Below are 17,128 nucleotides of genomic sequence, written 5' to 3' on the forward strand. Positions count from 1 at the left end.
ATAAGTGTGCCTCTTTCACCGCATCCTCTCCAGCCCTTGTCATTTTCTGTTTTGTTGATAATGGCCATTCTGGTGGGTGTGAGATGATATCTCATTGTGGTTTTGATTTGCATTTCTCTAATGGCCAGGGAAACTGAGCATCTCTTCATGTGTCTTTTGGCCATTTGTATTTCCTCCTCTGAGAGGTGTCTATTCAAGTCTTTTTCCCATTTTGTAATTGGGTTGGCTGTCTTTTTGTTGTTGAGTTGAACAATCTCTTTATAAATTCTGGATACTAGACCTTTATCTGATATGTCGTTTCCAAATATTGATTCCCATTGTGTAGGCTGTCTTTCTACTTTCTTGATGAAGTTCTTTGATGCACAAAAGTATTTAATTTTGAGGAGTTCCCATTTATTTATTTCCTTCTTCAGTGTTCTTGCTTTAGGTGTAAGGTCCATAAAACCGCCTCCAATTGTAAGATTCATAAGATATCTCCCAACATTTTCCTCTAACTGTTCTATGGTCTTAGACCTAATGTTTAGATCTTTGATTCATTTTGAGTTAACTTTTGTGTAGGGTGTGAGATATGGGTCTTCTTTAATTCTTTTGCATATGGATATCCAGTTCTCTAGGCACCATTTATTGAAGAGACTGTTCTGTCCCAGGTGAGTTGGCTTGACGGCCTTATCAAAGATCAAATGTCCATAGATGAGAAGGTCTATATCTGAGCACTCTATTCGATTCCATTGGTCGATATATCTGTCTTTATGCCAATACCATGCTGTTTTGACCACTGTGACTTCATAATATGCCTTAAAGTCAGGCAGTGCAAGACCTCCAGCTTCGTTTTTTTTCCTCAAGATGTTTTTAGCAATTCGGGGCACCCTGCCCTTCCAGATAAATTTGCTTATTGGTTTTTCTATTTCTGAAAAATAAGTTGTTGGGATTTTGATTGGTATTGCATTGAATCTGTAAATCAATTTAGGTAGGATTGACATCTTAACTATATTTAGTCTTCCAATCCATGAACACGGTATGCCCTTCCATCGATTTAGGTCTTCTGTGATTCCTTTTAGCAGTTTTTTGTAGTTTTCTTTATATAGGTTTTTTGTCTCTTTAGTTAAATTTATTCCTAGGTATTTTATTCTTTTAGTTGCAATTGTAAATGGGATTCGTTTCTTGATTTCCCCCTCAGCTTGTTCATTACTAGTGTATAGAAATGCTACAGATTTTTGAATGTTGATCTTGTAACCTGCTACTTTGCTGTACTCATTTATTAGCTCTAGTAGTTTTGTTGTGGATTCTTCCGGGTTTTCGACGTATAGTATCATATCGTCTGCAAACAGTGATAGTTTTACTTCTTCCTTTCCAATTTTGATGCCTTGTATTTCTTTTTCTTGTCTAATTGCTCTGGCTAGAACCTCCAACACAATGTTGAATAATAGTGGTGATAGTGGACATCCTTGTCTTGTTCCTGATCTTAGGGGGAAAGTTTTCAATTTTTCCCCATTGAGGATGATATTAGCTGTGGGTTTTTCATATATTCCCTCTATCATTTTAAGGAAGTTCCCTTGTATTCCTATCCTTTGAAGTGTTTTCAACAGGAAAGGATGTTGAATCTTGTCAAATGCCTTCCCTGCATCAATTGAGATGATCATGTGATTTTTCTGCTTTGATTTGTTGATATGGTGTATTACATTAATTCATTTTCTTATGTTGAACCACCCTTGCATACCTGGGATGAATCCTAGTTGGTCATGATGAATAATTCTTTCAATGTGTTGTTGGATACGATTTGCTAGAATTTTATTGAGGATTTTTGCATCTATATTCATTAGAGAGATCGGCCTGTAGTTTTCTTTTCTTGTAATATCTTTGCCTGGTTTTGGTATGAGGGTAATGTTGGCTTCATAGAATGAATTAGGTAGTTTTCCCTCCACTTCGATTTTTTTGAAGAGTTTGAGGAGAGTTGGTACTAATTCTTTCTGGAATGTTTGATAGAATTCACATGTGAAGCCGTCTGGTCCTGGACTTTTCTTTTTAGGAAGCTTTTGAATGACTGATTCAATTTCTTTACTTGTGATGGTCTGTTGAGGTCATCTATGTCTTCTTGAGTCAAAGTTGGTTGTTCATGTCTTTCCAGGAACCTGTCCATTTCCTCTAAATTGTTGTATTTATTAGCGTAAAGTTGTTCATAGTATCCTGTTATTACCTTCTTTATTTCTGTGAGGTCAGTAGTTATGTCTCCTCTTCCATTTCTGATCTTATTTATTTGCATCCTCTCTCTTCTTTTTGTCAATCTTGCTAAGGGCCCATCAATCTTATTGATTTTCTCATAGAACCAACTTCTGGTCTTATTGATTTTCTCTATTGTTTTCAATTTCATTTATTTGTGCTCTAATCTTTGTTATTTCTTTCCTTTTGCTTGCTTTGGGGTTAGCTTGCTGTTCTTTCTCCAGTTCTTCCAAATGGATAGTTAATTCCTGCATTTTTGCCTTTTCTTCTTTTCTGATATAGGCATTTAGAGCAATAAATTTCCCTCTTAGCACTGCCTTTGCTGCGTCCCATAAGTTTTGATATGTTGTGTTTTCATTTTCATTCGCCTCGAGGTATTTGCTAATTTCTCTAGCAATTTCTTCTTTGACCCACTCATTGTTTAGGAGTGTGTTGTTGAGCCTCCACGTATTTGTGAATTTTCTGGCACTCTGCCTATTATTGATTTCCAACCTCATTCCTTTATGGTCCGAGATAGTGTTGTGTATGATTTCAATCTTTTTAAATTTGTTAAGACTTGCTTTGTGACCCAGCATATGGTCTATCTTTGAGAATGATCCATGAGCACTTGAGAAAAAGGTGTATCCTGCTGTTGTGGGATGTAATGTCCTATAAATGTCTATTAAGTCTAGTTCATTTATAGTAATATTCAGATTCTCTATTTCTTTGTTGATCCTCTGTCTAGATGTTCTGTCCATTGATGAGAGTGGTGAGTTGAAGTCTCCAACTATTATGGTATATGAGTCTATTTCCCTTTTCAGTGTTTGCAGTGTATTCCTCACGTATTTTGGGGCATTCTGGTTCGGTGCGTAAATATTTATGATCGTTATGTCTTCTTGTTTAATTGTTCCTTTTATTAGTAGATAGTGTCCCTCTTTGTCTCTTTTAACTGTTTTACATTTGAAGTCTAATTTGTTGGATATTAGTATAGCCACTCCTGCTATTTTCTGGTTGTTATTTGCATGAAATATCTTTTCCCAACCTTTCACTTTCAACCTATGTTTATCTTTGGGTCTAAGATGTGTTTCCTGTAGACAGCATATAGAAGGATCCTGTTTTTTAATCCATTCTGCCAATCTATGTCTTTTGATTGGGGAATTCAGTCCATTGACATTTAGTGTTATTACTGTTTGGATAATATTTTCCTCTAACATTTTGCCTTTTGTATTATATATATCATATCTGATTTTCCTTCTTTCTACACTCTTCTCCATACCTCTCTCTTCTGTCTTTTTGTATCTGACTCTAGTGCTCCCTTTAGTATTTCTTGCAGAGCTGGTCTCTTGGTCACAAATTCTCTCAGTGACTTTTTGTCTGAGAATGTTTTAATTTCTCCCTCATTTTTGAAGGATAATTTTGCTGGATATAGGAGTCTTGGCTGGCAGTTTTTCTCTTTTAGTATTTTAAATATATCATCCCACTGTCTTCTAGCTTCCATGGTTTCTGCTGAGAAATCTACACATAGTCTTATTGGGTTTCCCTTGTATGTAATGGATTGTTTTTCTCTTGCTGCTTTCAAGATCCTCTCTTTCTCTTTGACCTCTGACATTCTAACTAGTAAGTGTCTTGGAGAACGCCTATTTGGGTCTATTCTCTTTGGGGTGCGCTGCGCTTCTTGGATCTGTAATTTTAGGTCTTTCATAAGAGTTGGGAAATTTTCAGTGATAATTTCTTCCATTAGTTTTTCTCCTCCTTTTCCCTTCTCTTCTCCTTCTGGGACACCCACAACACGTATATTTGTGCGCTTCATATTGTCCTTGAGTTCCCTGATACCCTGTTCAAATTTTTCCATTCTTTTCCCGATAGTTTCTGTTTCTTTTTGGAATTCAGATGTTCCATCCTCCAAATCACTAATTCTATCTTCTGTCTCTTTAAATCTATCATTGTAGGTATCCATTATTTTTTCCATCTTTGCTACTTTATCCTTCACTTCCATAAGTTCTGCGATTTGTTTTTTCAGTTTTTCTATTTCTTCTTTATGTTCAGCCCATGTCCTCTTCATGTCCTCCCTCAATTTATCGATTTCATTTTTGAAGAGGTTTTCCATTTCTGTTCGTATATTCAGCATTAGTTGTCTCAGCTCTTGTATCTCATTTGAGTTATTGGTTTGTTCCTTTGACTGGGCCATATTCTCAATCTTTTGAGCGTGGACAGTTATCTTCTGCTGCTGGCGTCTGGGCATTTATTCAGATTTCTCTGGGTGTCGGACCCAGCAAGGTTGTAAGATTTTTCTGTGAAGTCTCTGGGATCTGTTTTTCTTATCTTGCCCAGTAGGTGGCGCACGTGGCACACGTTTGTCTCAAGTGTTTGGAATGGGTCTCCCCCAGTCACCGATATCCGCGGCCTGGGGATTTCGGATCCAATTCTCTCTGTTGGTTCAGGGGCCGCGCGTAGTGGGGGCGTCAGCTGCCGCGGCTTGAGGGGACCCTGTGGCTGGTTGCGGGCCGCAGCGGGCCTGGGGGATTCCCCACCGGACCAGGAAGCCTCCCGCGGGGGTGGGGAGCCACCGCGGCTTGGATAGCCCTCAGATCCGAGACTCATATCCGCGGACTCGAAGCCGAGACTCGAAGCCGCCCGCAAAAGAGGGGCGCCAGCCGCCTCGGCTTGGGAAACTTGCCTCTCCGAGACTCTCAGCCGGCCCGGGAAGGAGGGAGGGAGTAGCTCGGACCGCCGCAGCTGCCGCTGATCGGGAAATCGCGTGCCGCTCGGGGGTCTCACCGCAGCCGAGTCTCGCAGTCAGACTAGCCAGCCCAGACTTTGGATAGCCCTCTGATCCGAGACTCGTAGCCGCGGACTCGAAGCCGAGACTTCAAGCCGCCCGCAAAAGTGTGGTGCCAGCCGCCTTGGCTGGGAAGCTTGCCTCTCCGAGACTCTCGGCCAGCCCGGGCCCTCATAGGTTTTTGATTAGGATTAAATAATTTACTACAAGTATAGCATTTAGACTATTGACTGACATATTGTAAGTGTTAAATTAATGCCAGCTACAACTATCTAGTTTTCATCTCCGTAATTTTAAGGTCAGTAATCTTGTCAAATTCAACTGCCTTTCATCAATTCTAAACCTGTTTTCAAATATAAAATACTTTAGAACATATTTTAAAATATTGTTTTGGTTGATAAGAAAGTAAGGAATATGCAGAGCTGAAAGCAGATGTAAAAATGAAAAATCTGCCAGATAAAATACATCCAGTTATATTTGTATTTCAGATAATTTTTTAGATTGTGTGTTCTTGCAATATTTGAGATATACTTATTCTAAAAAAAATTATAAATCTCTTTAATTTCTTACTTTATTTGAGCCTGTTGATTACACACTCCTAATAATGTCTCCTCCCTTGGTTTCTGATGCTACTCTAGCAGTTCAGAGTCTCCAACTGTTGCTCCTCCATTTGTTGTGATTCCTTCTTTTCCTCAGTTCCCACCCCCATCATGGGTAGACCTCCAAAGCTGAGGTTTCACATGCTTTTACTTACACTACTTTCCTTGGAGAGCTCAACTATTCTCAAGGCTTCAAAATTCAAGTCTATGCAGAGATTCTCAAATTTCTGTCCCTAGGCCCATCTTCAGGGTTCTTCAATAATTTAAAGAACTGTTCCATTTGAATTTCTTGTCATCACCTTGCCTCAAAAGTCTTGTTTTTAACTTCTGCCTAACCTCTGACAATATTGATTAACCTCACAAAAGAGAAGAGAATTAGGCAATTACTAAGTTTCATCCTTTAAAACATGTTTAATTTATTCTCCATTTCTATTGCTCTAATCCAATCTAATCTGGGTTCTTGGTGCTTCACATTCTGGATTACAATAACCTTCACTAATCAGCCTTTCCTGATTTATTCATACCAAGTGAACCAAATAACATAGCACATTTTATTTTATATATATATTACATCCTTCTAACTTGGTTTTTAAGCTTCTCAAAGACAGGAACCCTGACATATTTCATTACATCCTTTATAGTTCCAGTTAGTGTGGGGAAGAAGGCTAGTACCTACTCATTAAACACATGAATGACACTGTATTTGGCAATAACATGGTAATTCTAACATCCTGCTACAAGATGACCAGATGACACTGGGGTATAGTGCTACAGCTAATTAGTAACCAAACCTATCAGTTCTACCATTAGATTACACTCACCACTCATTTTACTTCAACCATAGTCGAAGATTTCACGCCAGCTTCTGAGTTATCACAAAGCCTCCTAAGTGGTCTCCCTATCTCTAATATCAGTCTTTTCTAAGCTCATCAATTCCACAGTGATGTCTTCTCAAATACAAATTCTGGATGTTTCTCATACTGTAAAGACTATAAGAAAGTCTAACTACCTGAACAAAGCACGTAAGGGCCACCAAGAATTGGTTCCTACTCATTTCTGAAGCCTTAGCCTAAGGGTCTAGTACCTTATAGATGCTCAATAATGGTTTGCTCAACCAATGTATTTATCTTTGGATTAGGAAAGAATGAGGTTGCATGGACAAGAAGAAAAACCTCTGACTTAGTTCACTTTACAGAATAGGCCACCCTCAAGAAACCCAAAATAAGTTCCATAAACATCAATATCATATTCAAAGGTTTAAGCTCATTTTTCATGATGGTGTTCTTAAAATAAAACAGACAGTGGTAACCTGTGACTCATTACTTGGCCCTAAGTCTTCAGGCCTGGTTTAATTTAGCAGAGTTACATTTTGGTCCTGGTATGTTTGGATCTGAGCAGACAAAATGGAGGATCTTATCTCACTCCTATCAGAAGATAACAGTTTTTGACTAATGGATAATTTTGTTGCTTCCTCCCACAAGAAAACAGGAAAATGCCTGCCTTCTACGTGCTCCCATACACATTCATGTTATTTCAAATGGCATGGGTATTCACATTCTCTCGCCACAAACACTAACCTTTATGTTGAAGGTGACCACAGTGCCATTTGCCAGACCTACATAGAGGATTCGCCATCTACTGTGGAGGCAGAGAACCCGGTCTTCCAGCTGTAACTGCTCTACACAGTCTCGGGTCTGATGAAAGAACAGACAACCTCATCAGCAGAGGCTAGGGGCAAACATAACGTGAAAACAATTCCTTCTGAAAGCAAGTCTATTTAAAATGATTCTAATGAGGGAAAAAAAACTATCTTTCATTTTTTCCCTTCTGAAATATGATGCTAACGACCACCAAACTGTGAGTAACAATGAAAACAAATATAAACCTCTAGTAATGTTAGCCATGTTTTTATTTGGAATGTAAAAATTCTTCAAAGAGCTGTATGAGTAAAGTATTAGCCTCTCAAATTAAATGGCCAAAGATAAAGATAAAGCTGCATTTGACTTATAAACTACAAATGGAGATTATATTTACAAATCTGCACATTTAATAATTCCAGTAATTCAATATGTGCTTTCTGCAACTGATTTTGTATTTCAAAGCTCCCAAATTCCTCTTTCAAACTGGCACCAAATTGGCTGGGCCGTAATTAAGTAGGAAGCTTTTAAAAAACATAGAACCCTAAGCTTCACCCTCAAACCTTGAGATTCTAATTCAGTAGGCTCTGGAATCTGTATTTTAAAAAATTTCCTTAGTAATTCTGACACACAACCAGGATTAAGAACCACTGTTTGATATGATCTTTAAGAAGTCGTTTCCATCAATTCTCAGAACTAGATTGTAAAGGCAAACCTAATCACGTAGAATATGGCCAATTATATAGTAAATATTCAAGATTTGTGGTTAAATGATACTGAGACTAAAGGTCCAAATGTGCCTTTTTAAAAAAAGAGTTTGAAAACAGATTTTTAAATTGAGATGGTTGTAAGTGGGATTGTCAAATTCTCTGATCTCTCTTCCCAAACTTCTTTCATACCTAAAAAGACCAAGCCTTTTAAATCATCAATCCCATCCCACCCCCCAAAGTACAAACATAAACGCAGTGTATGAAATTGTAAATATATAGAAAAAGATAGTACATATGCCCAAATGTTAAGATTCATATTGCCTCTAGTGACCCATGGGAGATCTTCTTATAATTTATGGGGGAAATTGAATACTATACAGCAGTAAAAAAGAACAAACTATCTGTACATGCAATAACGTAGAAGAATTTCACACATAGTGGTGAGCTAAAGTTAGGTATGGAAGGGCGGGCCACAGTGGCTCAGCAGGCAGACTTCTCGCCTGCCGTGCTGGAAACCCAGGTTCGATTCTCAGTGCCTGCCCATGCAAAAAAATAAAATAAAATAAAAAATAAAGTCAGGCATGGAAGAATACATGCAGTATGGTCATATCATTACAAAATTCAAGCGCAGAAAAAATAATACACAATGACAGAAGTCAGAAAACTGGTTATCTCCAGCGGTGGGGAGGGTGTTGGTGACTGCAAAGGCATATGAGAGAACATTCAGACAATGGAAATGGTCTATTTAAAAATTTTTTTTTTTACTAATTTTTAAAAAAAAATACAACAAACAAAAACATTCTTAACATATGATCATTCCATTCTATATATAATCAGTAACTCACAATGTTATCACATAGTTGCATATTCATCATCATGATCATTTCTTAGAACATTTGCATCAATTTAGAAAAAGAAATAAAAAGACAACAGAAAAAAATTCATACATACCATACCTCTTACCCCTCCCTTTCATTGATTACTAGCATTTCAATCTACTAAATTTATTTTAACATTTGTTCCCCTATTATTTACTTTTATTCTGTATGTTTTACTAGTCTGTTGATAAGACAGATAAAAGGAGCATCAGACACAAGGTTTTCACAATCACACAGTCACACTGTGAAAGCAATATCATTATACAATCATCACAGTCACACTGTGAAAGCAATATCATTATACAATCATCTTCAGGAAACATGGCTACTGGAACACAGCTCTACATTTTCAGGCAGTTTCCTCCAGCCTCTCCACTACATCTTGACTAACAAGGTGATATCTATTTAATGCGTAAGAATAACCTCCAGGATAACCTTTTGACTCTGTTTGGGATCTCTCAGCCATTGACACTTTATGCTGTCTCAAGAAATGGTCTATATTTTGATCTTGGTGGTGGTAACCCAAATGTGTATCTATATAAAAATTCATCAAGTTGTACACTTCACATTTGTGTACTTTATAAAATTATACCTCAATTTCAAAACAGGCCAAAAATTATTTTTCCATAAATGTACAATCTCACTATACCAAACATATTAGAATCTTTAAAAATACTGAAAAATCTTTTAAATTTTTTGCTAACTTTATGAGACAAGAATAGTATTGCACTTTTAATTTGCATTAATAAGCAAGATGGTATTATTTTCAAATAGTAATTCTTATTTCCTTTTTTGTAAGGAATTTGTTTCTGTCTTTTGCCAATTTATGCATAGGAATTTGTGTTTTACTTCTTAAAAGGTGTAATTTACTCAACATACAATATTAACCCTGTCTATCCCATTCTATGTTACAGCTATTTTCCTGTTTTTATTTAAGACTATATTGCTTGCCAAATCTGTTTTATTAAATATGGTTAGACTTAAGTCTCAAATTTGCTATTAGCATTCTATTTATCTCCTCTTCGTTTCTCTGTTTCTCCTTGTTTTATGTTACACACATTCTTTTCTAGTATATCATTTTAATTCTTTACTGACTTTTTAAGCTTTATTTCTTTGCATTTTATTTTTAATGGTTGCTCTAGGGCAATGGTTCTGAAAAATGGCCCCAAGATCATCAGATCAGTGTCACAAAAGTTGTTAGAAATGCAAATTCTTGGGTCCTACCCTAAACCTACTGCATCAGAAAACTCTGGGAATGGGGCCAGGATGTTTTTTAACAAGCTCTCCAGGTGAATCTGATGCCTGATAAAGTTGTGCACTGTAGTTCTAGGGACAACTTCTTTAGGTTAAAATAATCTTCTTCAAGTTATTACTGGCCTAGTCCTAGTAAAATATAAGAACCTTGGACCAATCCCGAAACCCAGAAGAACCAGCCTCTCCAGAACATCAACTAGTTTCATCCCCCCATCCCATATTACTGACATTCCCAACATGAAAGAGTTAAAATAGACATAGCATGAAAACCTCTGAAGACTGGGAGAAAGGTCAAAGGAGAAGGCAGAGTTATAATAGAGAAGATAAGATTTAACAAATGAGTATGACTGCTGAATCATTATATTGATATTTCTTTCAGTTTCCAGTAAGGAAAAACTTAAAATTGTGGAACTGTAACCCATATTAAATTCTGAAATCTATTTTATAACTAATTGTTGTAGTGTATCTTGCAACTTACTGCTTTTTTATATATACGTTATATTTCATAATTTAAAATATTTTTCAAAAAAGAACCTTGTATCAGCCTAGTTCCATTCCCTCCTCCTCTTCTGTGCTCCTTGTTATTATATATATTTCATCTAGATATGTCATAAACTTAATTGACATAATGCTATTAATTTTTCTTAATTATGTATTTTAAAGAAATTAAGAAAAGAATATAATTTTTTAATGCAAACAATTTTTCTCATTTCTTTCAATGCGTTTGGGTTTAGAAAATTCAAAGATGTCCACTTAAGTGTTCAGGTCTAAAAAATTTAACATTTCACCGTAGTCTGTCTAGGACTGATTTTGGTATGAGATAAAAAAATAAAAATTGAGAGTGATATTTGTGGGAAAGAATAACCAACAGTAGTAAATGAGAAAGGAAAAAAAAAGTATGGAGAGAAACAGAAAAACGTGGTTTAGCTTTAAGCCTCATGAACACCTAAGATTATACCAGTGTGCTAACTTAGGTTCAGAAGCAAAGAACAGAAAGTCAAGTGGCCAGAATGAAGCATCTGCCTCAGTGTCTCCACTCAACACAATAAATACAGTCAAAGGTAGTTCAGTTTATCACATTTGATTCCCCTGGACCCATCTACCTTAATATTATAGCAGCGAATGGTGTGATCACTGGAACCAGTATAAAGTGCAGCGTTCTTCCCGGAGGTCTGAGTAACCAGGAGGCAGTTCACTTTAGAGGTGTGGCCCTCAAAGACACCTATGCATTTCCGATTCTACAGTCAAGCACAGATCACATTACTACTTACAGGATAGAGAAGGAATAAGTAACACATTTCCTCAATCAAAAGATGCTATAACATACAGTTCTCCTAGAAGAGTGCCTGGCACACTAATGGTTTTCAACATTTATTTGTTCACTGAACGCCTAGCAAACAGTCACATGTACTGAGGTATCTTCAACTATAAAAATTAGCAGAAAGAATAAAAAAAAAAAAATTAGCAGAGCCATAACAACAACAAAAATGCTTAGAGCAATTCATTATAAGGTAGATTTGAAATTTAATTAGTGACCAGGACAAGGCTGTACAACATGTAGACTAAGGATCTAGAAAATCTAAACTGTAGCTAATTATTCAGTTATATCTATATCTGATCGGTAACTTGTGACAAGGCTCCACAGTGCTCACAGAAATGTCAGTTGCTATCACAGGTCCTAGTGGTCCAGGTGAGGTTTCAAAAGGGAACATCTTAAGTGTTATTTCTGTGCACATTCTGAGAACTATTTAGAATGAATATATATATGTATATCTTGAGATGCAGCGTTAGACCCATTTCCCCAAATCTTATACTTCCTAGTACCATCTCTTATTTCCTTTAGTCATTCCTATTGCCCCTTGCATTATTAGGCTAAAGGAACCTATAGACCTATCTGTAGCAAACATATTTTCTTGGTTCATCACCTAACTTTTTAAATTTTACTGACCTCATAATTTTAAATACTTCCATTTTTGTTTGTGCAGACAACATAATGTTATAAAATCTGCTTGACTATCATTATTGAAAAACAAAATCAGTTTTGACATATATCAAATTCAAAACTCAAAAGCTCATCGGATGAAAATTTAGGGTAATGGGTAATGAGTATCAGATTCCACTAGCTGTGGGATAATGGAAAAGTGTTGCTCTCCATAATAACTTGGATTCTGTAGTTAACCAATTATCATAGAAGATGCCTCCTACAATACCTCCCCAATATTCCTTTCAACCCCCTCTACTCTGTAGCAGCCATGCAACTGACCCCATCTCCAACTCCAAGGATGGAAACTGACCTATTGGTAAGGCTCCTCTTGCAGAGGTGATTGGTTCAGGTAGCAAAACAGGATTTTTGGTGGTGGGAGGAAAAAGAAACCCCATTGGTTCCTGGCAACTATCTTGTGAACAGTAGAGGAATTCGTTTTAGAAAGAAGGGATACCAGAGAAGGCAGAGCAGAGACACAGAAAAAAATTAAGTCCTCAGTGACACTGCTGAGCTGCTGAATCAATTACATTTAAAATCAGCTCTACATCTAGGGCAATATTTAAGATTTTACAAAGGTTCCGTGCACTAGGGTAAGTTTCCAGAAACCTACAATCTCCAGATGGGTCCCTGGACCAGAAAAATCCTGAAACTCAGAGGGCCCAGCCTCTCCAGAACATCAGCTAGTTACATCTCCCTACCCCATATAACTGACAGCCCCTTCCAACACGAAAAAGTTAGAATGGTCATAGCCCAAATACCCCTAAAGAATGGGACAGAAAGATCAAAGGTGATGGTGGAGTTACACAGAGAAGGTAGGATTTAACAAATTAATATGACTGCTGAATCATTAAACTGGTATGTCTTTTACTCTCCAGTATCTTAGAGCAGCTAGAGGTAAAAATTTATAATTGTGGAATTGTAACCCATACCAAACTCTGAAATCTGTTCTACAATTGTATGCTGTGCTTTGAAATTTATTGCTTTTGGTGTATATGTTATTTCTCACAAAAAAGAAAAAAAATTTTGATTGTGGTGATAAAAAAAATTTACTCCTTCTAGCCTCCTATATTCTGTATCAGCTAGAATGAAAAATCTGAGATAACGGTATGGTAGCCCATAACAAACTCTGGGATCTGTCCTGTAACTATTTTTTGAAGAGTGCTCTGAAAATTATTACTTTTTTCTTTCTTTGCTTTGTATATATATTATACAATTAAAAAGTTTTAAAAAAAGTTAAAAAAATAAAAAAAAATTTTTAAGTTAAAAAAATAGTATATATATATATATAAAATAATAATGTTTCCTCAATTATAACAGATACCCACAGTAATGTAAAGTGTTAAAATAGGGAAATCTGCATGTGTGAGGGGGTATATTATAGGAATTCCGTATTTCCTGCATGATTTTTCTATAAACCTATAACTTCTCTAATAAAATATGTAAATTTTTAAGTCATTAAAACATTACATTGTAACCCAATAAAACCTTTTCCCAATTAAAAAGGAAAAAAAAAATCAGCTTTAAGGCCCACATCAACTTACCACCAGATTATACACCCTGACAGTTTTATCTGCTGAACAAGTATACAATAAATTGCCAAATATTTGAATTGCATTCACTGCAGCTTGGTGACCCTCAAAGCTTCCTTCTGTGGGTTCATCATCATCTCCTGGCTCTGAAGATATTTCTAGAAAACAAGAAAATATTTCAGGGACATATCGGCTAGAGTCTAAAAAGACACTCAAAAGTCAGACTCCTTACACAATATAGTGGCCACCAGATTAAATCACAAGATCTCTTTCAAGTTTACTTCCCCTAACAAAACACCACATTTTTAAATTAATGGTTTTTAATATGAAAATTCCATAATAAGAGACAGCTGGGAAGGCCGTTCACTTTGGAAAAAGATACTCATATAACGAGAATTTGAATGATGCTTTACCAAATCTCTCTCCACACCTAGTCTCCGCTGCTGCAGAGTTTTTATTCTCTGAGTGAGGCATTATTCTTTAAGCAGTTCCTTCTCAAAGCAAATAAGAAAATTTAATACTAATTAATTGAACAGATAGAAAGCCAGATAAGAAAGATGTGGGTAACAAACAGAAAGGCCAGGATATGAGGACTTAGAGATACCGTAATTGTTGGTAAAAGCCATCTTTTTGCTGACAAAACCCCTTTCCTATTCTGTAAATACATTTAAGTAGATTTAAACCCAGGCTCCAATATATTCAAGACTTTTTTTCTGTAGTTAATGTAAATAAAACTAAATAACCAAATACCTGAAGAGTTCTTTGATCCTTTTATGGAGGATATCACAGTTTGAGTTTCTGCCACACTAGAAAATAACAGAAAAAATCTCAGCATGTAAACAGGACAAATAGTAAAAACATTAAATTTTCTGATTCACAGGATTTTTCTAAACAATAAGCAAAGTACAATATAAGAGATCTGTTTTTCCATGAGAAATTTCTACATGAAGGGAAATAAAAGCAGAGTGAATATTTATAAAACAGTCCTTAGAGGAAGCAGAAAACCTCCACTGCCGAGATTGGATTCCTCCTTATTCACAATACCTATTTATATGTACATATAAATTTTTAAAATTCCGACTCATAACAGAAAGTTCTGTTTTTTTATTAAAAAAAAGAAATTTGGTGAAAGCCATTCTGATTGGATCAAAACAACATCCTTACCTCACAGGGATACCATCCTTATAGCGAGTGCCAATCTCACTGGTAGAGCTAACTTCATCACAACCAGAACGGCAAGTTTCTAGCAGGTTTTGCTCTGTAGAGTTCCAGATATCCTTTTTAGATGGGCTGTCTGGCTTCTCTTCTCCAGATTCAGAGGAATCAATGGCTACTACTTCTAACTGAGGATTAGGAATTTCTAGGACTTCCAGAGACGAGTCACTATCTGGCTCATCTCTGATGCTTTCTTGTTCCGGGCCAGTTCGGCCATCTTCCCAGGTGGAAGTTGTTACTTTCCCCCCTTTCGTTAACTTTCCAGTTTTTACTTTCCTTACAGGTTTAGCAGTAAATACATCCTGTTCGGTGTCACTATTCTCAGGAATATGGGTAGCCCGTAGAGATTTTTTCTTCCTAAGTTTCTTCTTTTTCTTGTTGCTCCTCATGTCAGCTGATGTCAGAGTAGATTCTGCCTGCTGCTCAGGCTGGTCAGCTGGAGAGTGGACCTCCTTCTCCAAAGGGGTTTCTGAAGCAAAGGACAATTGTGGAAAAGAACTGGTACAAGCTTCAGACCCACTGTTACCTTTGGCTGGATTTTCACCTTCTTTATTTATGCTAGGAAGATCAGTTAATTGGGAAGAGGGAGAATTTTCTCTGTTTCTGGTATATCCTTGCTCCACAGTAGCCTTATGGAAGCCCTCTGTGAGCTCTGCTAAGGACAATGTTGCAGTGATGACTGGATAAACTGGACAACTGTCACTGATTTCTCCTGAATTAGGAAGAAAAAAATTATTATATCATTTTTTGCCTGCTATTTACAAACTGCAAATTACTTATCACTGATTAAATCTTTATCAAATAATGAAGTTTCAATGATACACTAACAAAACATGATTTTTAAAGCTGTCATCTCACCCCTCAGCTTCCCATAACTTACAGATCTAGTGCTGTAATAGCACTTACTACACTTTGCCTTGCATTAATCTCACAGATAATACACATGTTTTACTCACTATGAAAGCTCCTTGCGGGAAGGGATTAGTCCTACCAACCTTTTTTCTTTCTTTCTTGATTTAAATGTCCACATTTAACATTGTACCTTATTCTTGGTAGACTCTTAAATATCTACTTGACTAAAGTGCTTTCACCTTTATTTTTTTAGATGTTTACACTAGACATTTTACCTATATATCAACTAATTTGCTACATACTAGTGGTTAAACAGTCAAGTGACTTAAGAATATCTATTTTCTAGGAATTTAAATTGATAAACATAAATGTATTCAAAGACGTAGAATTTAATTTTACCTACAAGACTAAAAAAATCATAAAAACTAAATAGTCTAAGGAGATTTATCATATGAATTTTTCTATACCCAGATTATTACACAACTATTCAAATATTATGCTACAAGTAAAATAAAATTAAGATGTTAGAGAAATTATTTTTATGACATGGGAAAATGTTTATGACATTAAACAAAAGAAAATCAAGTTATATATAATATACTATATGTTCACTGTATAAAGTCTACATGTAAACACCAACATTTATCATTTTAGAAAGACTGAAAGGATATATAACAAAATAACATCGACATTTTTAATAATGAACATTAATTTCTTTCATAATCAGAAAAAGAAATCTAGTAAAAGCTGTTTTTGAAAAGTTGGCTTAGAAAGTCACTATAATGCTTCATTATTACATTTTTTTAAAAAATCCTGAATACCACCTATATAAAAGGAACCCAATGTTCAATATAAAAGATAATATATATTTAACACCAAAATCTCAATTAGTATGCAAGAGAGCACTGGGAAGAAAATTTAGGGCAATTCTTCAGACTTCATTTCTGCTCAAGAAATCACACAATGCCAGTTTGTTTGTTTTTTTACTTAATTTTTTATAAAACACCATTGTGATTATGCCAACTTTTAATAGGATTCAAATAGCTAAGAAGTCATTTTCAAACGGTGATTGTCACTTTATGAAAAACCTTCACTGTTCCTCAAAACCATCCAAGCTTCTATCAGATGATTCCAAACCCTAGAGCCCCCTGCCTTCTATCATGGTTGCCAGCCTCTCACACTTGCATTAGTACTGGCTTATCTGAGGTGATAAGGACCTTATATTTAGAAACTGAGAAATCTGGAAGATATATCTTATCTAGAAAATTGGCTGAACAACTTTGACCCCACTTACATCACAAAAAACAAATTCTGCAACAATCCTAATATGGAACCTTTTAGATGCTAAAAGGAAGCCAATTTAGTTATCCTAGTTTGGAGAAAATTATGAAAGTTAGTGATCAAATTACATTTCTCTGAAATACGTGTAAATGTGCCTTTCGTATAAAGAGAATTTCAATGAAAATGATAATAACTTTGAAGGGCAAGAATGGTT

At 36.0% G+C, this 17,128-nt stretch overlaps 1 protein-coding gene across 4 annotated transcripts in view; it reads right to left on the minus strand.

Annotated features, from left to right (window-relative positions):
- ZNF106 (zinc finger protein 106) overlaps positions 1-17,128 on the minus strand; it is a 98,870-nt gene that overhangs the window by 16,007 nt on the left and 65,735 nt on the right. For all 4 annotated transcript variants that reach the window (XM_077127572.1, XM_077127569.1, XM_077127570.1 and 1 more), the window contains 5 exons: positions 14,731-15,493; positions 14,317-14,372; positions 13,579-13,724; positions 11,157-11,291; positions 7,152-7,268 (listed from right to left, as the gene is read on the minus strand). In XM_077127572.1, coding sequence (XP_076983687.1) covers positions 7,152-7,268; positions 11,157-11,291; positions 13,579-13,724; positions 14,317-14,372; positions 14,731-15,493 — 1,217 coding nt within the window. The remainder of the gene's footprint in view (positions 1-7,151; positions 7,269-11,156; positions 11,292-13,578; positions 13,725-14,316; positions 14,373-14,730; positions 15,494-17,128) is intronic.

This window comes from Tamandua tetradactyla, chromosome 14 (genome assembly GCF_023851605.1).
Source record: "Tamandua tetradactyla isolate mTamTet1 chromosome 14, mTamTet1.pri, whole genome shotgun sequence".
NCBI classification, from domain to species: domain Eukaryota; kingdom Metazoa; phylum Chordata; class Mammalia; order Pilosa; family Myrmecophagidae; genus Tamandua; species Tamandua tetradactyla.